We start from the raw sequence: 23,686 nt of genomic DNA on the forward strand, positions 1-23,686 counted from the left end.
AGAAGTAAAGTCAGACACCTGAAAATCTAAAATGCTTTCAGAGTTTAGAAAATTAATTTTCTATAAAAGCCTATGAAATCTATGTATAGACTCTGACATGGGTTAATTTTTTAGCCTAATTTTCGAGAATATAAGAAAACATTCTGTCCTCTCTCTCTCCCTCTCTCCCTCTTTCTTCTCTCTCTCTCTCTCTCTCTCTCTCTCTCATCTGTTTTTTGAGACAGGGTAGCCCTGGCTGTCCTGGAACTCTTCTGTAGACCAGGCTGCCTCCTGAATGCTGGGATAAAAGACCAACACCACCAGGCACATTTTCTCTTAAATTAATATTGTAAATGATAACTTTCTATAAAGTTTTCAATTGTTTTTTTCTTTTTTATTTATTTTTTATTTAAATTAGAAACAAGCCTGCTTCACATATTAGTCCCAGTTCCCTCTCCCTCCCCTCCTCCCCCGCCCCCCCCCCCCCACTAACCCCTCCAACCCCCTACACAATCCCCACTCCACTCCCCAGGGAGGGTAAGGCCCTCCATGGGGGATCACCCAAGTCTATCATATCATCCAGGGCAGGGCCAAGGCCCTCCTTCATGTGTCCAGACTAAGAGAGCATTCCTCCATGTGGAATGGGCTCCCAAAGTCCACTTTATGCCAGGCCCCATAGATCATTGAGGCCTCCTCACTGACACCCAAATTTAGATAGTCTGAATCAGTCCCTTGCTGACCTCTCAGCCATCTGGTCTGGGGTTCATGAGCTCCCCTTTGTTCAGGTCAGCAGTTTCTGTGGGTTTCACCAGCCCAGTCTTGACCCCTTTGCTCATCACTCCTCCCTATCTGCAACTGGGTTCCAGGAGTTCAGTTCAGTGTTTAGCTGTGGGTATCTGTCTCTGCTTCCATCAGCCATTGAATGAAGGCTCTAGGATGGCATACAAGGTAATCGTCAAACTCATTATTGGGGAAGGGCATTTAAGTAGCCTCTCCACTATTGCTTAGATTGCCAGTTGGTGTCATCCTTGTAGGTCTCTGGAAATCCCACTAGTGCTAGGTGTCTGTCTGTCTGTCTGTCTGTCTATCTATCTATCTATCTATCTGGTTTTTCGAGATAGGGTTTCTCTGGCTTTGGAGGCTGTCCTGGAACTAGCTCTTGTAGACCAGGCTGGTCTTGAACTCACAGAGATCTGCCTGCCTCTGCCTCCTGAGTGCTGGGACTAAAGGCGTGAGCCACCACCGCTCAGCATCTGCTCAAATTTATAATGACTCCCTCTCATCCTGCTCTCTATTCTTTCCCTGACTCAACCTTCCTTCTCCCCCATGATTTTTTTTTTTTTTTTTGAGACAGGGTTTCTCATGACGGGTGGTGGTGGCGCACGCCTTTAATCCCAGCACTCGGGAGGCAGAGGCAGGTGGATCTCTGTGAGTTCAAGACCAAAAAAAAGTAACTGTTTAATTGTGAGGCTTGCTTCCAGTTTCAGAGGGTTAATCCATGGTCATCATTGTGAGAAGCAGGCAGGCATGGCGCTTGAACATTAGCTGAGAGTTTTGCATTCTTATCCCCAGGCAAGACACACCTCCTCCAACTAGGCCAGAGAATCTTTCCCTAAATAGTCTAGGACTAGGGAGGAGTCATTCTAATATATGAGCCTATGGGGGCCATTCTGATTCATACCACACAGGCGATCTTGTAAATATGCTAAAAACATCACTAAGTTGTACCTTTCAGCGATTATTTTCTTGTTTATAAAAAAGAGATTTATTTTGAAGCCTGGTCTTTGTACATAGGTAGCCCTGGCTGTCTTGTCCATGTATATCAGGCTGCCCTGAACTCAACTCAGAGCTCTGTCTCTGCCTCCCAAGTGCTAGGATTAAAGGCATGACATTCATAGCATATACGTTGTTGGGGGTTTTATTTTTCTGTGCCAGGCCTGGCAGGTGTTGAGCATATGCTCTCCCACTGGTCTGCATACTTGACCTCTCTCAGTTTTCTGAAAAAGAAACATTAAAAGCAGGCACAGCGATGTGCATGTGTAATCGCACTCTGGAGGCTGAAGAAGAAGGGTTGCTGTGAGCTTAACCTACGGTCAGCCTGTGCTACACAGTGCATTACAGGTCGTACTGCCTCAGCAAACAGATGAATCCACTTTTCCCTATGTTCGTGTTTTTAGCAGGGTTTCATGTAGTCACAGCTGGCCTGAAACTCCTTCCAGCTTTAAATTCTAGAATTACAGGCGTACATTTACATACCTGACTTCTTCATATTTTAAAATAATGTTGTGTATGGTTGGGGGAAGGGGAGTGAAGGAAGGGCGTTTGTTCTCTCCTTTCACCTTTATGTGGGCTCTGGGGTTTGAATTTGGCTCCTTCTGCTTACATAGCAAGCACCTGTACCCCTGAACCATCTTCTTCGTGTTTTTATACTACCCTTCCCCCCATATGCCTTTTCCTTGTTTCCTTAGTGAATATAAATGTGAGCCTGCAAAACTTTGGATGTAGAAACAAAAATAGCAGCATGTACTTTGTTTGTCTGAGTGTCTTGCTGTTTACTCCAACTAGCCTGGTACTCTCTGTGGCCCAGGCTGACCTCATTTGAGCAACATAATGGAATAAAAGGTTATGTTCATTCCACCCACTTACTGTATCTGAAGTATGCTGCTACTTCCCCTGGCATATGTCTCCCCATATTTTCCTACTCTGAGCCATTATCACCACCTAGCCGGTGCCCTGAGCATCTAAAGGGACTTTTCTCCTTTTCATCCACTTTCTCAGCTACATTGCAGCCAGCCATGCTTTCTAATCATCTTCCCCTTCTCTAAACTGCATTTTGGAGAGTTGCCTCAGCAGCACTGGCTGCTCTTGCAGATGGGACACAGGTTCTGTTCCCAGCAGCTACTTGATACTCAACACCATCTGTAACTCCAGTTCCTAGGGATCCATCCCCTTTTCTGGCCTTCACAAGCACCAGGAGCATACATGGTGCACATACATACATGCAAGCAAAACACACAAACATACTAAATAAGCAAACTCTTCACTTTCTCCACTGTTCTAGGACCACGCATGGTTTAACTCTGCCTTTTTTCTCATCCATGTATTGAGTCACTCGTCTTATACTTTGTCAAAGTTTTAAGCTCATTTTTTTTTTCCTTTCAGGGAGGAAGGAAGGGAAGATTTTGACACTAGTATTGAGAACAAAGAAACAGAGCAGAAAGACCTGGACCCGGATACGGTCACTGAGGATGAAGAAGACCCAGGATCACAGAGAAGGAGCAGAAGAGGTATCATCTTGGTCAAGTCATTTACGGCAGGGTTGTTTCTGTTTCTTGGCTATGTCTTGCTTGAGCTATATTCAGACCAGCATTAAACTCACTATGCAGCCAGAACTGACTTTACACTCCTGGTTCTCCTGCCTCTCTCTCAGTGATGGGATTATAGGCATATGTTCCATATCTATCTGTGGTGGTGTGTTACATACACACCGCCTTATAGCTCGTGAGTTGTATTTGTTATAAAATGATGTTGTGAAAAACATTGTTGTATTTATGGGGTGGTTTTGTTTTGTATTGCATCAAGATGGGGCCTCACTATGTGGTAAACAGCCCAGACTTGTCTGGAACTTTCTTTTCTTTTTTCTCCTTTCCCTCCCTCCCTCCCTCCCTCCCTCCCTCCCTCCCTCCCTCCCTCCCTCCCTCCCTCCCTCCCTCCCTCCCTCCCTCCCTCCCTCCCTCCCTCCCTCCCTCCCTCCCTCCCTCCCTCCCTCCCTCTCTCTCTCTCTCTCTCTCTCTCTCTCTCTCTCTCTCTCTCTCTCTCTGTCTTTTCAAATCAAGGTTTCTCTGTGTAGCCCTGGCTGTCCTGGAACTAACTTGCTCTGTAGACCAGGCTGGCCTCTGTCTCCCAAGTTGCTACAGCCTGGCATGTCTCATATTTCTTTAATGAAAATTTGAAATATAATGAGGCTGAGTATGGTGGCAGAGGCCTTAAAAAACTCAAGGCAGGTAGATCTCTGTGAGCTTCAGGCCAGCCAGGTCTATATCATGGGGCTCTGGCTCAAACAGTAACAGCAACAAAACCCAAAGAAACAAAAAATAAATGAAATGTAATGGCACACTTTCTTTGAACACAGGGAAAGCAGGACAAAGTGGACTCAAGCGCTGTATAAAGCAGGAGGAGATGGAGTGCTGCATAAAGCAGGAGCCTCTGACTGCTGACGCAGAGGAAGCTTTGAGGCAGGAGCATCAGCGGAAAGAGAAAGAGCTCCTCGACAAGATCCAGAGTGCCATCGCCTGTACCAATATCTTCCCTTTGGGGCGAGACCGCATGTACAGGCGGTACTGGATTTTCCCTTCTATCCCTGGCTTGTTTATAGAAGAGGATTTTTCAGGTCTCACTGAAGACATGCTGTTGCCTAGACCTTCATCGTTTCATGATAATGCACAGTCTCACAACCCTCAGGTGTCTGTTAAAACTGAAGAGTCCTTCATGTCTGAATCTACCTCCAGTCCTGACCAAGGTCCATTCGACGATTCTGTACTGTTGCCAAAACCAGTGCATAAGCCAAATCGGTGGTGCTTTTACAGTTCTCAGGACCAGCTGGAGCAGCTTATCGAAGCTCTCAACTCCAGAGGACACAGGGAAAGTGCCTTAAAAGACAGCCTGCTGCAGGAGAGGAGCAGGATATGTGCTCAGCTGGCCCACTTTTCTGAAGAAAAATTTCACTTTGCAGGTAAATGTTTGTTTGTTTTGTTTTTTGAGTCAGGGTCTCCTTACATATCCCAGGCTGTCCTGAAACTCATTGTAGAACAGGATGTCCTTCAAACCGTGGAGATATGCACCTGATTTTCAGGTAAAGTTTCAATGAAAACTATTATGGGTTTGTTTTTGTTTTTTAAATCTATTTCAAGCTGTTACGTGTATGTTAAAATGTTAGCTTTTGTTTTGACCCACTCTTAGTTTGCAAATTATAGAGTGTGGGTATATGTTTCTTCATACAGACAAGGGTCACAAAGTGTCTTTATGTTGTTTGGATCGTGAGGAACCATCTACAGTATGAGCAGGTCTTCTCAGTAGACTGATTACTTGTATTATTCAAGTTTGCCTTGTTGTGACAAAATAACCTGCACTCCTGAGGGCTGGCAGGAGGGACCAAGTATCGCGGTGGTTGCTTGGAAACAGAAAAGTGCAGAAGCTGACTTCCTCCTCCTTCCCTCTTCATTGCATCTGGGCCTCCCGTCTATCTCAGTGGTGCCACCCCGCTCAAGATGGCTCTTTTCCCTTCTGCTTCTGGCTACTGTCACAATGTCACAGATACGCCCAAGGTGTAGTTTACTGATTTCCTACAGATAGTTCAATGCCAAGACTCCAAGTTTTGAAGATGCTACAGTAAGTGGGATTAATTCCAGCCAGATGCATGCCTGAGTGGTCTCCGGAGGCAGCAGGGCTGCCGGGGCAGACCAGGGAGCAATGCTTCCTGTGGGAGGCTGCTGGTAGACTAGGGAAAAAAAGCTTCCCTTGGTGTGAGTTTCAGTACTAAGAGTTTGGGGCATGTTAACTATTCACACTTCTTCTCTCGTATATTACATTCTGACTGCAGTTTTCCCCTCCCTTCACTCCTCCCAGTTTACTTCCCCCACACACTTCCCTCTCCCCCAGATACACTTCTCTTCAGAAAAGAGCAGATGCGCCCAAGGTGCACTTCACTGATTTCCAACAGACAGTTCAATGCCCCATGCTCCAAGTTAGTCTGTCATGTAATAACTTTAATACTCTGGGAACTGCTACATATTTTCCCACGCATGCTAGTTTCTCCACTTACTAGTAAATTATCTAGCTTTCTGTTTCAGCCATCCTAAGGGGTGTGAAGCCTCAATGGAGAAGATCTATTTGTATATTTTCCTTAAATATCTATGTAAATATTTTGCTTATTTTGTAAATGGATTGTCTTTTTATGTCTATTATGTCTATTTCTATTTATGTGTATTATATATCTGTATTGTAAGAGTTCTTTGTTCTGAATACAAGGCTGTGACTCAAGCTGGGGTCATCTGGGAAAAAAGTCTTAACTAAGAAAATGCCTCTGTGGAATTGGCCTGTAGGGAGGCTATAGGGCTTCTTGATTAATTGATGTGGGAGGGCCCGTGTCACAGCAGGAGGTGCCATGCCTAGGCAGGTGGTTTGAGGGAACAGGCTAAGCCAGCCATGAGGAGCAATAGCAGGCAGCACCCTCCGTGGCTTCTGCTTCAGCTCTTCTGTTGAAGGGCTAGGGTGCTCTCATGTCGGTTATCTCCAAATCATGCCATGCCATGTTTTTGTGGTTCAACTACCGAGCATTTGTGATTCCTTTACTTCAGTTATCTAAGAGTTGTGTCATGTTGCATTATTTCAGACAATCCTCAAGCTGACACCAAGCCTGTTTCTTCTCGGGGACGACCCTCCAATGTGTGTGACACATCACAGATGTCTGCAGAGAGGCAGCTTGAGCTGAGACTCAGAGATTTTCTTTTGGATATTGAAGACAGGATCTATCAAGGGACACTAGGAGCAATCAAGGTTTGTCCCTCCTGGTGTTTGTAGTTTAGCTGGTATGTTGAAATGTACAAGGATACTTTCTTCCTTACCTAACCCCTGCTCCTTTGCCTGGTCCTGTTGTTTGGTTGTCCCTTCAGCCCCACTAATAGGGCTTCGAACACGCTGGGCAATGGCTTCAGTCGAGTGCATCCCCAGCTGTTGGTTTCTTTATCTTTGAGATGTGGTCTAACACTGTAGCCCTCATTGCCTGGAACTCTCCATCTGAGTGCTGGAATTACAGGCTCACACCATCATGCCTGTTGCATATGCTCTGTTCATGCCTTCACCGTGATTTGTCATTTTTACTGTGGCCAACTTAAAATGATTTATAGAGCGGCTGGGAAGACGGCTCAGCTGTGTGGAGTCCTGCCCACTCTTCCTGGGGACCCAGATTTAATTAGTGGTAGCTCACAGCTTTCTATGACTCCAGTCTCAGAGTCTCTAACTCTCTTTTGGCCACAATGGTCATCGGCACTTAAGTGGTGCGTAGACTTATATGCAGGTGAAATACTTGTACACATAAAATTAAAAGTTGTTTATAGCTGGGCATGGTGGCACATGCCTTCAATCTCAGCACTTGGGAGGCTGAGGAAGGTGAATCTCTGAGTTTGAGGCCAGCCTGATATACAAACTGAGCTTCAGTATATAGCTGGAGAGTCTGTTTCAAAAACTAAACAAAAAATTGATTATAAAGTTGTACATGGTGACTCACCTGTAATCCCAGGAGGATCACCATCAGTTCAAAGCCAGCTTGGACTATATAGTAAGATCATCCCTCCCCTCCCCCAACCAATACACACACTATGATTTTTAAAAATAGACTAAAATACTAGAGCCCAGTGGTAGTGGCTCACACCTTTAATCCCAGCACTCGGGAGGCAGAGGCAGGCAGATCTCTGTGAGTTCAAGACCAGCCTGGTCTACAAGAGCTAGTTCTAGGATAGGCTCCAAAGCCACAGAGAAACCCTGTCTCGAAAAACAAACAAACAAAAAGACTAAAATACTAAAGCTTTCATCTGTGAATTATATAAATTTTATTTCATTTAGTAACCTCATTTTTACTATTTGGGGTTTTTGAGGTGATTCTTGTTATCTAATCTTCCACCAGTCCTCCTGTCTCAGCTTCCTGAGTACAGGAACTGTATTTTTCTATATGCCTTTTGAGTCATCTGTTCCAGAATGTACGTGAATTAATCTATCATATAAGTACATACCTTTTAAGAGTAATGTACTCCCATTTCAGAGTTCATTAATTTGCGTTTTGTTACAGGTCACAGATCGACAGGCCTGGAGATCCGCCTTGGAGAATGGCCGATATGAGCTGCTGAGTGAGGAAAACAAGGAAAATGGAGTGATTAAAACTGTAAATGAAGATGCGGAGGAGATGGAAATTGAGCAAGCAAGGGTCATCGTGAGAGACAGGTACAAAGGCTTCTCTGACATGACCATCAGCTCCTGCTTGCCCCTTAATGTTAAGCTTTTGGCTTTTTTTGTTTAGGTTTTTTGGTAGTGTGTTTAATTTCACTCTTATTGGGGCGGGTGTGCATGTGTGTGGAGCACAGAAGTCGCTGTCTCCCGTCCTTCACTAAGAATGGGCCTCCTCCTGAGTCTTCACAAATTCAGCCAGGCTAGGTAACCACTGAGCTGCAGGCACCTGCCTGTGCAATGCTGCCATGCCTTCCTTTTGATGTGGGCACTGGGGATCTGAACTGTGGTCCTCCTGCTTGCTCAGCGGGCAAAAGTGCTTGCTTGCAGCACAAGCCCGATAACCTGAGTTTGTACCCCAGAACCCATTTAAAGACAACCATGCCATGTATCTGCAATGCCAGTCCTCCTATGTGGGCGCAGAAATGGGCACAGAAGAACTGGCCAGAAACTTAGAGGGCAGCCTGCCTGCCGGACATAGCAGAGCAGAAAACAAGAGGATCCTCCCTCAACAGGTGGGAGGGGAGAAATGACTATGAAAAGTTATCCTCAGATCTCTGTGTGCACTGTGACATGAGGACTCCCAACATACAAACCCACTCAGTAAATACAGGGTTAAGCTTTGAGGTGGGCTAGGATATAGCTCAGTTGTAGACTACCGATCATTTTCTATGCTTCACTCTTAATTCGTTTTGTACTGATGCAACCAAAAGACAACTCATTAAAATGTATACTTCTGTCTCGGTCAGGTCATATTGACTGGTACATGGTATAACCAGTTTTCTTCTCTAATAGAGAATGTTGGAAAGACATGAAGCTAATATATGGGCGGCCTCCTTATCCTGGAAGAAGTGCTACAGAGCCAGAATAGGGGATACACAAACTCAGGGGAAGAGGCAGCAGGATTGTGAGTTCAGGACCAGCCTGGGGCTACATAGAAAGCTCCAAGGACACCTTAGGCTATGTAGTGAGACCCTGCTCATGCACACACACAAACTTTGGAAGAATGAGAAGGTGCAGATTTCACAGGTGTGGTTTTCTGTACCGTAAACTGTTTTTATTTTAATTGTAGACTTTTAGGGATTAAAACAGAAACTCCAAGTGCCGTCTCAACTAATAGCAGCACACCACAGTCAGTGAGCAGCGTGGTTCACTCTCTGGCCATGGCCCTCTTTCAGATAGAGCAGGGCATTGAACGGCGGTTCCTCAAAGCTCCACTTGGTGAGTATCTTATTACAAAATACTAGTTAAATTGAAGTCATTAAAAATTACATCTATTGAAACTTTATGGGCTGACATAATGAAATTGATAAGCTCCTAGAATAAGCTTGAAGTTGTTTACCCTTTTTAAAAGATGAGCTTTTCAGGTAAGATGTATTGTAGTGGAGTAGATACTGTTTCCTGGCTTATTTATTCTAAATATTGTTACAGTGAATGTTTTTAAAACTATTTCCTTTTGTTTGATGTTTCAAAAAGATTACCAAAATGTATTATCCAGACTTCAAATAACCTGAATTATTTTTAGTGACTTTTTTAAAAGATTTATTTATTATATATGCAGTGTTCTGTCTGCATGCATGCCTACAGGCCAGACAAGGGCATCAGATCTCATTATAGACGGTTGTGAGCCGCCGTGTGGGTGCTGGAATTTGAACCCGGGTCCACTGGAAGAGCAGTCAGTGCTCTTAACCGCTGAGCCATCTATCTAGCCCCATAGCTTTAAAAAATTTTTTTGTTAGTGATTTAAATCTCCTTCATTTTGAAAATTAGGTTTAAAAATGTATTACCCAAGAGATGTTATGTTAAGTTAGAAATATTAGTTGAAGATTTGTTCTATTGTGTGTGTGTGTGTGTGTGTGTGTATGTGTGTGTGTGTATGTGTGTGTTGCTGGGGATTGTACCCAGGACCTCATGCATGCTAGGCAAACTCTATTGCTGAGCTACAGTTTGTGGTTAGAATGAAAGAAATAATATCTTAATATCTCCATTTTGGGCTATTTATGTAATTAATAGGCTTCTTAGGGCCAACCTAAGAACCTAATTATTGTGTCTTCAGAAAATATGAATTTCAAATTTGTCTTCTTTAGACATTAATAATTCATCATGTTAGCCAGTTATGATAGCACATGCCTTTAATCCCAGCCCTAGAGAGGCAGGCAAGTGAATCTCTGAGTTTAAGGCCAGCCTGGTGTACACAGCCAGTTATGGGCCAGCTGGGGCTGCATAGTGAGACCTTGTCTTTAACTGGAAAAAAATATATATTTCCTTGGAGTTATGAAGGAGATAAAAACCATGCTTTTTGGTCTCACTGGAAAGAGACCCTGAGTAAACTGAATTTCTTAAGTAACCGATGTGAGAGCAGGGTTCTCAACCTCCCCACCCCAGTGCCATGACGTTTAATACAGTTCATCATGTTGAGGTGACCCCAACCATGAAGTTATTTTTGTTGCTACTCATAACTATAATTTTGCTGCTGTTATGAATCATATGATAAATATCTGTACTTTCTGATGGTCTTAGGCAACCCCTGTGAAAGGGTCATTTGACCCCAAAGAGGCCACAACCCACAGTTGAGAACCGTTGCCACAGTGTCCTCCAAACAATCTCAGACTGTGAATCTTCATAAAATGTCTTTAGATTGAAGAATTTATGGCTAATATCTCCTTGTTATAAACTTATTGATAGTTCTATTACAACTTAAATAAACCACATCGTATTGACAGGAGCGGTTGTAAGGCCTTTCTCTCACCTTTTAGCATCTATCTGTTATGGTACATTTGGTTTTTGTGGGTTTAGTACTGAGGATGCTAGCCAAATGCTACAATTGAGCTATGTCTCCAACCCTTTTTTCAATTTCCATTTTAAGACAGGGTCTTACTTAACTTGCCAAGGATACTCCTGAACTCTTGTGTAGCTCAGGCAGGTCTTGAACTTGGTGTCCCTCCTGCCTTAGGTATCCTGATCTCAGCTGGTATTACAGGCCTGTACCATCAGACCAAAAGTTCCTCATACTCCTTTGAGTTGGCTTACCAAAAAGAAAGCTCAGATGCTACCCTGCTATATCCAGATCACTTGCAAGATAAGGAGATGAACTCTCACTGCTGAACTATTTGTTATTGATAGATTCAAAGAGAGCTAAAATACTGGCTTCCAGCTGTCTACCCATCAAGCTCCAGTGGTCACACAAATGTCCCAAGTTAAACTAAATGGATCACAAAGCCAAATGAAAATCCATGAGCCTGGGAAAGAAACTGGTGGAGGGGAGAGGTGTTAATGGGGACAGAAGGGTTTAAGAGGGTTTGGAGGAAGGTGTGGACATAGGTACATGGTAGTATTTGCTTACTTGGCCTATGTGCTCAGAACTTATTGGCTCTTCTGTTGGGGGCTTAGATGATAAGAATGCTGAGAGAAATGGCAGACAATGGAGCCTTGATTGAGATTTCAGAGGAAGCAGAGATTCTCTCGACACTTGGGATAGGGGTTGTTTGTGTGGCATTTGGGGCTAAGAATCTGTGTGTGCTGATCAACTGAACTGAAGAATCAACTGATTCATAGGAGACCAGCACACTGAAGTGACAATGTCGCGTATCAGTGGGAGTGTAGGAAAGTGTTTCTCAGGGTCAGCACACATATAGGTGTCCAGATAGGCTATGTCTCAAGCTGGCAGCAGAACTCGGCAGTGTGTAGGTCTCATGGTGCTGGTTTTGAAGGCTTGCAAGATGCAAGCTTGAGAGAGTCTTGGAGAGTGGCTGAGGCCTAGCATTGTATGGTAAGGTTGGAGTCCCTGGGGAGGGGCCAGGGGAAATCATTTGTAAAGGCTCAGTCTCCGTTGCAGTGAGACCCCAGACATTGGAGATGCCAGGGCCATGGCATGTCGGTCACAGACCACAGCAGGTGTGGAAGGGGAGAAGAAGAGGAGAGCCTCCCTGCCTAGACCTGAGATTCCCACCATTGCCTTGTGGTTGCAGAGTCCTTGTTTCTATACACAGTTTGTCACTGCCTAACTCTGTAAGACAGGGATTTAAAAGACGCCTCCAATCTTTTGAGGCTAGCCTTGAAAACCTCTAAGGGGGAAAAATGAAATCTAGTTGTTTAGTTAGCCTGCATTTTCATATGTACATCTTATCTTAGTAAAGGTTTGGGCCAGGAAAAATGTTAGCAATGGGAGTTGTTGCAACTTGTATCTGGTGGATTATTGGAGGGCCACAGTGATCCTAAGGCCCATTTGCACATAGAGTAATTTTAGAACTTAGATTTCATCCTACGAGATAAGACCAGTTTAATTTAGGGTCTCAAGTAAACGGAGCTCAAAAGCTGAGCACTAGCTCAGTGGCAGGGAGCATGCCTGTAATCCCAGCGCTCAGTAGGAGGAAGCTTTGAAATTCAAAGCCATCTTGGGTTGAGGGGAATACAGGGCATTTGGAAGAAAGAAAAAAGGGTTCCTTTTATGAATGTCTGAAGTAGAATACATACTACATTCTTCTTCTAATGCTTCAACATAGGAAATTAGCCATAGGAGTTTTCCCAATTTAACTTCAACAGTTTTGTTGTCTTGGTTTTTCAAGACAGGGTTTCTCTGACTCAACTTATTTTGGTTTCTTGAAGCAGAAAATCCACCAAGCATGCGGTTCGCACATCTGTGATCTTAGCTGTTACTGCATCCTGCATGGCCTGGGTCCTAGAACCCACACATAGACACATGTACAGGGAAGCTAGGGTCCAGGGAGGATGTGCTACCCCTGATGGAAAGCACCTTCCACCAGCAGCAGTCAGGAGCCTCACCTGCTTACTAGGTACAGTGTGGAGTGCAGGAGGGGGTAGTGTTAGCTAATCTCAGGAGTCTCCATAGGCCAGCAGCCCCAGGCTGGAAGCATTGGGGGTGGGGCTACAGTTGTTTGTGCATGCTCATCACTCCCTGTAGGAACGCTTCTCCACTGTGAGCCTTACCACGGTAAGACTTTCTAGTCTTGTGGGGCTGAGGCATTGGAGCCCTTGGACCGGCTATGCTCATGTCAACAATATATTCATTCATTCAGGGCCTTCTTCCCTCCAGCTGTTCTGGAGGCTGAGGCAGGAGGATCACAAATTCAAAACCAGTCTGGGCTCTCAGAATAATTTTTTTAGGTGGCATTTCTGGAGTAGGGTCTTGCTGTGTATTCTGAGTGGACTTGCTCACAGCAATCTCTTACCTCAGTCTCCCAAGTATACTGTACACCTGACATTCATAATAAAATTTAAAATAGGGACCAGGGGGATGGCACAACAGGGTACAGACATTGCTGTATAAGCCCAACGATCTGAGTGTGGTGTTGAGAACCCACAAGGGTAGAAGGAGAAAACCAACTTCTAGAAGTTGTCCTTTGACATTCACAGGCACTGTGTAGTACATGCACACACATACTTCAAGTAAATACAGGTAGCTGCCGTTGAAAATAAACAAAAAAAAAACCTTCATACAGTTAAAATAGGCGTTAAGCAGGCAGAGGCAGGAGGATCTCTGAGTTCAGGCAGCCTGGTCTATCTACATAGTTCTAGGCCAGCAAGGGTTAGATATTAGACCTTTTCTCAGGCTAGGATTGTAGCTCAGTGATAGAGTGCTTGCCTAGAGTGTATGAGGCTCTGGACTTGATCTCTAGCACCAAAAAGGAGAGAGAGGGAGAGCACACACCCCTTCTATTGTAGTTAATGGCACTGATAAAAATAGGTTTATGTATGGGCTTTTTTTTTTTTAATTTGGGGGAATCATGTTCAATCAATTGTCTTAGATGAGATGATGTAGGAATTATTTCTTAAAATTAGTAATTTCATCATAATGTCATGCTTATGGTTAAATCCTTAAGCTAAAATAGAAATTCTCAACTAACTTTGTCAATTTGAAATTAGGTAACACAGAAATTAATAAAGATCAAAAGGGAGCTAGAAAAAAAAAGAACAAGAAAAAGAGAGAGGACGATCAATCTAGTGTGAGAGATGGTAAATTTTTAACTTTTTACAGAAATGTGTGTTTTGTCTTATAAGAACATTTTACTTTGTTGCTGAATACTAATGTGCATATTTAGTTTTGAAGGAAAATCTTGAATGTAATATTTTGGAAGGGAATGGGCAACTGTCATCTTAGTAGTCATGGGTTGCATCTTACACTTTAGCCAATTGTTTGTTGTGTGTGTTCTCATGCGTGCACGTGCATGCTGTGGTACACAGTTAGATGTCAGAGGACACCTGGGGAGGTGGTTCCCGCTGCTCCGGGATAGAAGTTGGGTATCAGTCTTGGTTGCAAGTGCCTTTGCATGCTGAGCCATCTCACCATCCCCTCATAGCTCTTCTAAGTTGACATGTGCCAAGTAAATCTTAGTATACTTAGCTTGTGTCCAAAGAGTCAACAAATGAAACTTCTGTTTACTTGTTTCACATAAAACGTTCATAGCATCTCCTACAAACATCAAGAGAACTATAGGGAATCTTGGTACATATTTTATATTGGAATCATTTTAGCTAGCAATTTCTTGAGTTTATCCAGGCCAGCAAAATGGAAGATAAGAGAAGCAAGACATATTTTGCCCTTGATAGTAATGGAACCTAGAGAACAAGTGAGATATAATTTTGTTTAAGCTAGTGAAGGAAGCAAATTTGTGTGCCACTGTGACCCAGCACTTAGGAAGTGGAGGCCATCCTAGGCTGTGTAGGTGATCTGAGACCTCCCTAGGCCACAGGAGACCCTGTGTCTCCACAAAAGGGTGGGGAAAGAATTTAGAGGACATGATTTGGATCTCTGGCACGGATGTAAAAAGCCTAGGATAATGGTGTGGGCCAATATTCCCAGTGCTAACCTGGCATAACTGATCTCAGTCTTGCTCTGTAGTCAAAGGTGATGCAGAACTTCTGACCCTCCCACTTCTGCTCCCTAGGAGTGGATGGTTCATGCCTATAACCCCAGCATTTAAGAGGCTGAGTCAAGAGGATCCTAAATTTGCCTTTTTATTTTTCACCAAATCATGAACTAAAATCATTCACAATGCTTTCTAAGACTGTGAAACTTTGTATAATTGACTTTTCTTCCACTCTAACGTGTTGGCCATCCTTAAACCTTATTTCTTGCCATTACCAAATAAGGATTGGTGTTCAGATTTGTCCAGAAAGACTTCTGCATGATCTTTTAACTATCAGTGCTTGCTGGTCCTTCCTTCGAAGTGCTGTTCATGCCAGAGTTTTCCAAGAAGCATTTAACAGAGTCAAGACAGACACAGAGTAAGGGGGTAGAGATAATGTTAGTAATCACACACCCAAAGGTAGAGATGAGCTGAAATGAGAATTCAGAATTCAGTTAGTTTATATACTGTCTGCAAGGTACCTTGGAGCTAGTTCTGGCCTAGTTTTCTAGTATGCCTGGAACCCTTGGTCCGATCTCCAGTAAACTAGATTACGTGGGAAAATGAAGATGGCAAATGCTGTTTCATTCTAAATATCTTTGCCCTCAATGCCCACTTCATTTTCTCTAGCTTTGATTCTCTAGTCATTTGATTCGAGATGGTGGCTCACGCCTTTAATCCCAGAATTCAGGAGGCAGAGGCAGGTGGATCTCTGTGAGTTCAAGGCCAGCCTGGTCTACAAAGTGAGTTCCAGGACAGCCAGAGCTGTTGCAGAGAAACCCTGTCTTGAAAACATACAAAGGAGTTATTTGATTCATCTATTGATTTTTTTTCCCCTCTTTTCCCACTGAGTTAATAATTTCTGTTAACATTTAGAAGTTCTCTCTAGTTTCTTTGTTGTTGTTTTAGTTAAACTGGGGATCAGACCCAAGACTTGATGCATGGTGGGCAGATGTCCTACCACTCATCTTCACACTCACCAGAGTTCTGACTCATGTAAACTTCCCGATCTACTAAGTGAGCAGAGTAAATGTAGATTTATTAAGGAAAAATAAGTAAGAACTCCAGTGGGAAGGGCCCTGAGAAAGGGATACCTGTAAACTCTTACATAAGCTCTTAAACAGAGTTTTTATATTCTATATAGTTCTGATATTTGAATTCTTTATTAGTCTGATTTTGCTAGTTTTCACAGTGTTTATTTCCACGATAAAATGCAGGGTGGTATATGGATGTGTACTGTGGGTGAAAAACCAGGACTGGGATACAAAGCAAGTATTCTACTTTTGAACTGTTTGGTTTTCTTTATGTTCAGTTTTTTGTTTGTTTTCATTGGTATATTGTGGGAGTGGTGCGCTCACACATGTGTGGACCAGGGCATAGTATGGAGGTCACAGGATACTCTCTGTAGTTGGTTCTTTCCTTCCACTTTGGGTCCCAGGATCCAACTTATGTCATCAGGCTTGCATGGTACGCACATTTACCTGTTGAGCCATCTTACTGGCTTGGATTTTCATTTTTCTGCTTCGTTTCTTTGGTTGTTTAATTGGTTGGTTTAGGTTGGGGGCATGTTTTCTTGTTTCGAGATAGGGCAAAGTAGCCGAGGATGGCCTTGGACTTAATGTGCTGCCCAGGCTGGCTTATGAATGAACCCCTTGCCTCAGTCTCTTGAGTGCAGGACTAATAACAGTGTTTCTGTGGTAAACTTTATACACAGTGGTGTTTACTATATTCATTCTCAGGAATACACTGAGCCAACACTTTAACCTAATTTCAGAACATGTACCACCAGCTCAAACGAAACCTCATGTGCTTGGTATTGAAATTAGAAAACAGCCATTCTCCTGGCAATGAGAAAGTAGCGTACTTGATCCGAAGGAAGAGTAACTTATTTAACCAGTTTTAACACATTGCCTAAATTCCTTTTTCTTTTAACTGTTAGAATCCTCAAGCACGCTGGGTGGTGGTGGTGCACACCTTTAATCCCAGCACTGGAGAGGCAGAGGCAGGTGGATCTCTGTGAGTTGGAGACCGGCCAGGATAGGCTCCAAAGCTACATAGAGAAACCCTGTCTTGAAAAATAAAACAAAAAATCTTCAAGCCTTCAGTTTGTGGATTTAAGTAATTCGTTACTTATGTCATTAAAAAAAAATGTGGCTCAACAGATACATGGGCAGTTTGGGGGTGAGACAGTCTCATTCTGTTGCAATCCAGACTGACCTGGAATTCATTGCATAGTCCAGGCTGGTTTCAAAATCACAACAATTCTCTTGCTTGGCCTCCAAAGTGCTGGGATCACATAAAATTTTAGTTTTCAATATTAAGCATAGTCTTTTTGACAAACATAAGAAGAAACATGAAATTAAAGGTGTTTAAACTGTCAAAAAAGTAATTCTAGGAGACATTTATGTTCGCCCAGAACTTCAATCATTTTCCCTCTCATTTAAGATGGCAGTGACAGCGGACGTTCTTATAAAACTGTCCTGGACCGTTGGAGAGAGTCTCTCCTTTCCTCTGCTAGTCTGTCCCAAGTCTTTCTGCATTTATCAACCTTGGATCGCAGTGTGATGTGGTCTAAATCTATACTGAATGCACGCTGCAAGATCTGCCGGAAAAAGGGAGACGCTGAAAACATGGTACTCTGTGATGGCTGTGATCGAGGACATCATACCTACTGTGTCCGGCCAAAGCTCAAGGTACTTCTACTTTTCTCTGTTGCCCACATGGGAATAGAGATCTTGGCCACTAGATAATGGTCATTTCTTTGATTTGTTCAGACCGTTCCTGAAGGAGATTGGTTTTGTCCAGAATGTCGACCAAAGCAACGTTCCAGGAGACTTTCCTCGAGGCAGAGACCATCCTTGGAAAGTGATGAAGAGACGGAAGAGAGTATGGAAGGTGACGATGAAGTTGATGACGAGGATGAAGAGGGTCAAAGCGAGGAGGAAGAATATGAGGTAGAACAAGATGAAGAGGACTCTGAAGAAGAGGAACTCAGGTGAGTCCAGTTTGCAATGTGAGGGTCTTCTAGCCTGTGACTCTCAAACCCATACACAAGAGCTTGGGTGTAACTGTTGTAAAACTAACATATCTGAAACTGCCTGTGCTTTTCCAAGGTGGCTGCTTCTGATCTAAGTCCACATTGTTGTTTTCTTGTGCTCTTGCCCCACCACCGTAACAACTCTCTGTAGACTCAGCAAGCTGTCACTCAGGCGCTGCATGGGTAGCACTGGGGTAGTCGTCCTTGTTTCATCTTTTCTTAAACAGTCTCACACTGTGGCCTCAAACCTGAAGTAATCCTGCCTTAGCCTCCTGAGTGCTCAGATTACAGAAGTGCACCATCACACCCGACCATTCCTTTCTGGACTAAAACAAGTTGTACCTGCTAAGTAGATGTATCTATAGGCAGATATTTAAAACCTAGGTATTTCTATCCACTGGTTCTCATTGGTAGGCCCAGATATAGTCACAACAAGAGAACGTCATATTGTATTCTTTGTTCTCATTGTTACCTCACCTCTCCCCCATCTTAAACATCTGTACCAACCTCATGGGACCAAGAAACAGAGTGTAGCAAGAACTTTCCAATACAAAAAGACCATTGTCAGAGGAGAATAATTAATAGAGCCAATGCCCACCCCTTTTTTGTAGTGATTAAGGGTTTTTTCCTCCTTTATTATTTGAGAATTTCATACATGCATATGTGTTCATCAAATCTACTTCCTGTTCCCTTTCCTACAATTCCTCTCCTATCTCTCTACCACTTTTCCTTCCCAATTTTATATTGCTTTTGTTTTTTGAAGAGTACCAGCTAGAAGAGGTCATCTACCATATAAGGCTTTTGAAGACAATGTCATATAACATAACAATAAAGAATCTCAAAACATAAGGGGGAGAGCAGTAGAAGACACCCAGTGTTGACCTCTGACCTCCACATGTCCATGCAGGTCTAGCACACCTGAACTACATATACACGCACAAAAATCCATTGGTCAGTAATTTTGGAAAATTCTTGTGAATGTTCCAGGTTAAATAGAAGTCTGTAAAGAGGTGAGTTAAATCTAGTTTTGTATTGTCAGTCAGAATCAGCAAGTAATAAGGAAGTTCTTGGCTTGGTCTTCATGAACAAGTTTGAGGCCTACATCAGTGTCAGCCATTGGGGGAACAACCATCAGTTGTCTCTGTGTCAATGGTAATGACACGAGGGAAAAAATGCAAATCTAGTCCTGTCTCTCTTCTGCTTTCAAGATTTATTCACCTGGTCTGTTTGCCATTCTCCTGAGGATTTTATTAGTTTATCACAATTCAGAACTTGATTTCCATGATGTCCTAGTTACCTAGAAAATAAATGTCCCCCAGTGTTTCAGAGACATACATGAGAGTACAGTTTCCATGAGAATTCGTCTCTAAATGTAAGAACTGACTATAGGATAAATTCAGTTGTATGTGGTAGTGATTCGTGTATAACTCTCTGAGTACAAGTAACTATATGTTTATCATTGTTCTGTATAATAATTGTTTTCCAACAATATTTATAGCCCACCCAAACGAGGAAGACCACAAGTTAGATTGCCAATTAAGACAAGGGGGAGACTTAGCTCTTCTTTCTCAAGTCGCAGCCAACGACAAGACCCTGGAAGATACCCTTCAAGGAGTCAGCACAGCACACCCAAAACCACTGCCTCTGCTAAGACATCTGGCCGGAGCCTAAGGAAGACCAGATCTGCACCTCCTACAGAAACTCGCTCTTTAAGAATTGCTAATCGTTCCACTCGCCACAGCCCTGGTGCACTGCAAACAGATGTGTTTGTGGAACTGCTTAGTCCTCCTGGAAAACGAAAAGTACGGAAGAGTGCTGATAATGCTCTAGAGCACAGTCCCAGCTTCACTAACTTCAGGGTCAGCACCTCGAGATCAAGCAGACAGTTGACACCTTTAAATACTACCACAGGACTTTCTCTCCAAGATAGTGAATCTAAGAGAAGAGGCAGGAAGAGACAATCTACAGGTATGCAGTCCAACTTACACTCTTCCTGACCTAAGACAATGGAGTGGTGATCATTTTTAAAACCGATCCTATGATACCCAAAGCATCCTGATCGGATATCGTATACGCCATCGAAGAGGCTGCTGTTGCCAGAGCAAAGGCGAGCACACTAGTGGTCTCTACTGACTCGGGCAATGTACTCAATTTGAAAAGTGTGTCTGTGTCTGTGTCTGTCAGAGGAAGCATAGCCCACTGCACTTGGCTTTCAAACAGAGATACTCATGTTTGCAGGGCAAGCACTTTACCAGAGACCTGTCTCCTCAGTCCTTAGTATTTCATAAAACAAAAACGTGTAGAGGTGCTTGCTGAGGTCAGAGACTATTGGATCCCCCGATACGGTGTTCAGAACTGGACCCAGATCCTCTGGAAGGTAGTCCAGTAGGCCATCTCTCTAGTCGTAGGATTCCTTGGGGGGGGGGCGGAGGGGGGTTTCAATACAGGGTTTCTTTGTGTAGCCTTGGCTTTTCTGGAATTAGTTCGGTAAACCAGGCTGGCTTTGAACTCACAGAGATCCATCTGCCTCTGCCTCCAGAGTGCTGGGTTTAAAGATGTGTGCTACCACCATCCCACTCTAGTATTCCTTTTTTAATGGAGGAATTTAGTACAAGAAAGCACTGTTCAGAGCTAGGGATATATCCTAGTGGTGAAACGCCTGCCTCGTGCATTTCCTCCTCCCTCAGAACACACACAATCATCACTAAGCAAGAATATACATTATTTCATAAGATTGCCCTCTGTGGCTGGGTATTATTATATCACACACCTTTAATCCACATAGTGACCCACATGCATACACACAATAAACAAATAAATGTAACAAATAAAAGTAAATACAAAAAAATTTAGGCGGATGGTGATGGCACAGAATCTTTCTCAGAGCTGGGAGGTAGTGGTGCACACCTTTAATCTAGCATTTGAGAGGCAGAGGCAGAAAGATCTCTGTGAGTTTGAGGCCAGCCTGCTTTACAGAGTGAGTTCCAGGACAGCCAGAGCTGTATTTAAAAAAAAAAAAATCAACAAAAAAATAATTCTGTAAAAAAAAATTTATTACTTTCACAACCAAATCTGAAATAATGAGAGGAATGTGTGAATTTACACTACAAGGGATTTAAACACCTGAATTCACCTATGAACAGTATTGTACCCTAGATTTTCAGTGGGCAATTTAAGGGTTTTTGTTTGTTTCTGAGATAAGGACTCGCTATGTAGCCCCACCTGGCCTGGAACTCCCAGAGCTTAACTTGCATGTGTCTGTCTCCTAGTGCTGAGATGAAATGCGTATACCACCACCACCCTGTCATAATATGCTTTCTAAGTATTTGGCCTGGATTTCTGTGTCTTTCAGATAAGTTAATTGGCCTGAGGAGGTAACTTTGCCTGTGGCTTGAAACCCAAGCACCTAAGCACTGTCACTGGGAGTCCAGACTCATGTAAATGCTGGGTGGGGGTGGCAGGCTCAACACAAGGCATCTAGTAGCCATGCCGGTGAGCCCAAGGTTTGATTTAGAAACCCTGCTTCCTCAGTGAGTAAGATAGAAGAGCTATAGGATTGATTGTCAACAGAAGCCTCAGTCCTCCACAGGCAGCTAGACACGTGCACACGCACCTGCACACTTCCATGCAGCCATCATTCATATATACACACACACACACACACACACACACACACACACACACACACACACATACATACCACATACAGGTGAAAGGCGAAGATCTCAATGCAAAGTGTCTTTTGTATTGAGATTTGGCTTGTATGTCTATAACTAGCTTTACTAACAATAGATATTTTGCTTTGATACTCCCTAAAATGTCTGTCTGTCTTACCCAGAGTCATCTCCTGTACCACTGAATCGAAGAAGTTCCGGCCGACAAGGAGGCGTTCATGAATTGTCTGCCTTTGAACAGCTTGTTGTGGAATTGGTACGGCATGATGATAGCTGGCCCTTTTTGAAACTTGTTTCTAAAATCCAGGTAATACTACAACTAGACTTTATAAAATATGCTCATACATTACCTGATTTGCATTTATGTCATATCACGTGTTCTCTGCTGAATCCTTTCCCAAAGGTTGCTTTCTATACTGAACAAAACTAAGACTACACAGCATTGCCTTTAGACCCTTCTGATCCTGTAACTATTTTGTGTTTTTAGACAAGATCTCATATGGCCAGGCTGGTCTCAGACACTTAAGATTTATTCAGTTGTAGTTTATACGTATATGAGTATTTGTATGCATGTGTTCCATGTATATACAGTGGCTGCAAAGGTCACAAGAGGGCAATTAGTTATCAAACTATAGCGTGCCTCAGGATCATTTTAGAAGGCATATTAAAACATATCTGAGGGCCAGATGTGATAATGCGTGCCTTTGATCCCAGCACTGAGGAAACAGAGGCAGGCAGATCTCTGAGTATGAGGCCAGCCTGATCTACATAGTAAGTTCCAGAACAGCCAGAGCTATATAGTGAGACCCTGTTTCAAAAGACAAAGTAAACAAACATACTTGGGTCCCATCTCAGATATTTTTTTAATTTAAATGGTGTGGGTTGATTCCTGGCCATTGGTTTGCACCCTGACAAGTCCCCAAGATGAAGCTGTGGTCCTTGTCTGAAGAGATGGCCAGATAAGTTAGGGGTGTGAGATGGTGCTATGTTTATGTATGGGCAGAATGTGGCTTGCCTATAACAGTGTTAGGGTAATGTTATAGTTCTGTAATAGAAATTATAGCAGAACTGGAGGGATAGCTCAGCAGTTAGGAGCACTTCCGAGGACTCAAGTTTGGTTCCCAGCACCTATGTGGCAGTTTCATCCACTTTGGTTGTAACTTCAGTTATAAAGATTCAACGCTCTTCTTCTGGCCTCCATAGGCACCAAAAATGCACATGTGATACATGTGTGCGCGCGCAGACACACAAACACACACACACAAGCAAACACCCATATATATATAATAATAAAAATAATAGCCAGGTGATGGGTGCAGGCCTTTACTCACAGCACTCAAAGGTAGAAGCAGGTGGATCTCTGAGTGCGAGGCCAACCCAGTCTACAGAGTGAGTTCCAGGACAGCCAGGGCTACGCAGAGAAACCCTGTCTTGAAAAAATCCAAAGTCAGGACTTCTGAGGGTGAAAGAACAGTTTCCAGTGCCCACGTCTGGTGACTCACAACTACCTGTCACTGCAGCTCCAGGAAATTGGTGCCCTCCTCTGACCTCTCATGCATAATCACACTCAGTCAGACATACAAATAAATACAATAAAGTAGATTTCTTTAAAGTTATAATAGCATTTTAGAAGTAGAAAAGAAAGATGTTGGTTGAATATTTTCAGAGGAGAGAGTAGTGGGGAATTAGAAATGTTTATGGGCCCGGGCGGTGGTGGTGCACGCCTTTAATCCCAGCACTCGGAAGGCAGAGGCAGGTGGATCTCTGTGAGTTCGAGGCCAGGCTAGTCCGACAGCCTCAAACAATACAGAGAAACCCTGTCTCGTAAACCAAAAAAAAGAAAAAGAAAAAGAAAAGAAATGTTATATGGGACTGTGAAAAGGACATGATTTCATACAGAGAAACCCTGTCTCGTAAAACCAAAAAAAAGGACATGATTTCAGTGCTAAGAAACGAGACATGCTCAATCTAAGAATACACACAGTGAAATATAAATAATAATAATAAAAGCCAGAGTGACACATGCTTGGGGGGCTAAGACAGGACAGCTGTGACTCAGAAAGAGAAGTTAGGGGTTTGGGCAGTGCTAACGTTTCAGGGTGAAGGGACTGTAGGTGAGGTCCTAGAAATGA

General features: G+C 43.3%; 1 protein-coding gene across 3 annotated transcripts in view; it reads left to right on the plus strand.

The window, feature by feature from the left end:
- The window catches only part of Baz1a (bromodomain adjacent to zinc finger domain 1A), a 78,140-nt gene that overhangs the window by 52,350 nt on the left and 2,104 nt on the right, over positions 1 to 23,686 (plus strand). For 2 of the 3 annotated variants that reach the window (XM_040743079.1, XM_040743080.1), the window contains exons 17-26: positions 3,142 to 3,266; positions 4,112 to 4,711; positions 6,371 to 6,534; positions 7,823 to 7,974; positions 9,050 to 9,198; positions 13,861 to 13,950; positions 17,289 to 17,536; positions 17,618 to 17,838; positions 19,379 to 19,848; positions 21,719 to 21,861. In XM_040743079.1, the coding sequence (XP_040599013.1) occupies positions 3,142 to 3,266; positions 4,112 to 4,711; positions 6,371 to 6,534; positions 7,823 to 7,974; positions 9,050 to 9,198; positions 13,861 to 13,950; positions 17,289 to 17,536; positions 17,618 to 17,838; positions 19,379 to 19,848; positions 21,719 to 21,861 (2,362 nt within the window). The remainder of the gene's footprint in view (positions 1 to 3,141; positions 3,267 to 4,111; positions 4,712 to 6,370; positions 6,535 to 7,822; positions 7,975 to 9,049; positions 9,199 to 13,860; positions 13,951 to 17,288; positions 17,537 to 17,617; positions 17,839 to 19,378; positions 19,849 to 21,718; positions 21,862 to 23,686) is intronic. The other variant, XM_040743081.1, reaches the window with a different exon arrangement.

Source organism: Mesocricetus auratus, unplaced genomic scaffold, assembly GCF_017639785.1.
Source record: "Mesocricetus auratus isolate SY011 unplaced genomic scaffold, BCM_Maur_2.0 Super-Scaffold_15014, whole genome shotgun sequence".
Classification (NCBI taxonomy): domain Eukaryota; kingdom Metazoa; phylum Chordata; class Mammalia; order Rodentia; family Cricetidae; genus Mesocricetus; species Mesocricetus auratus.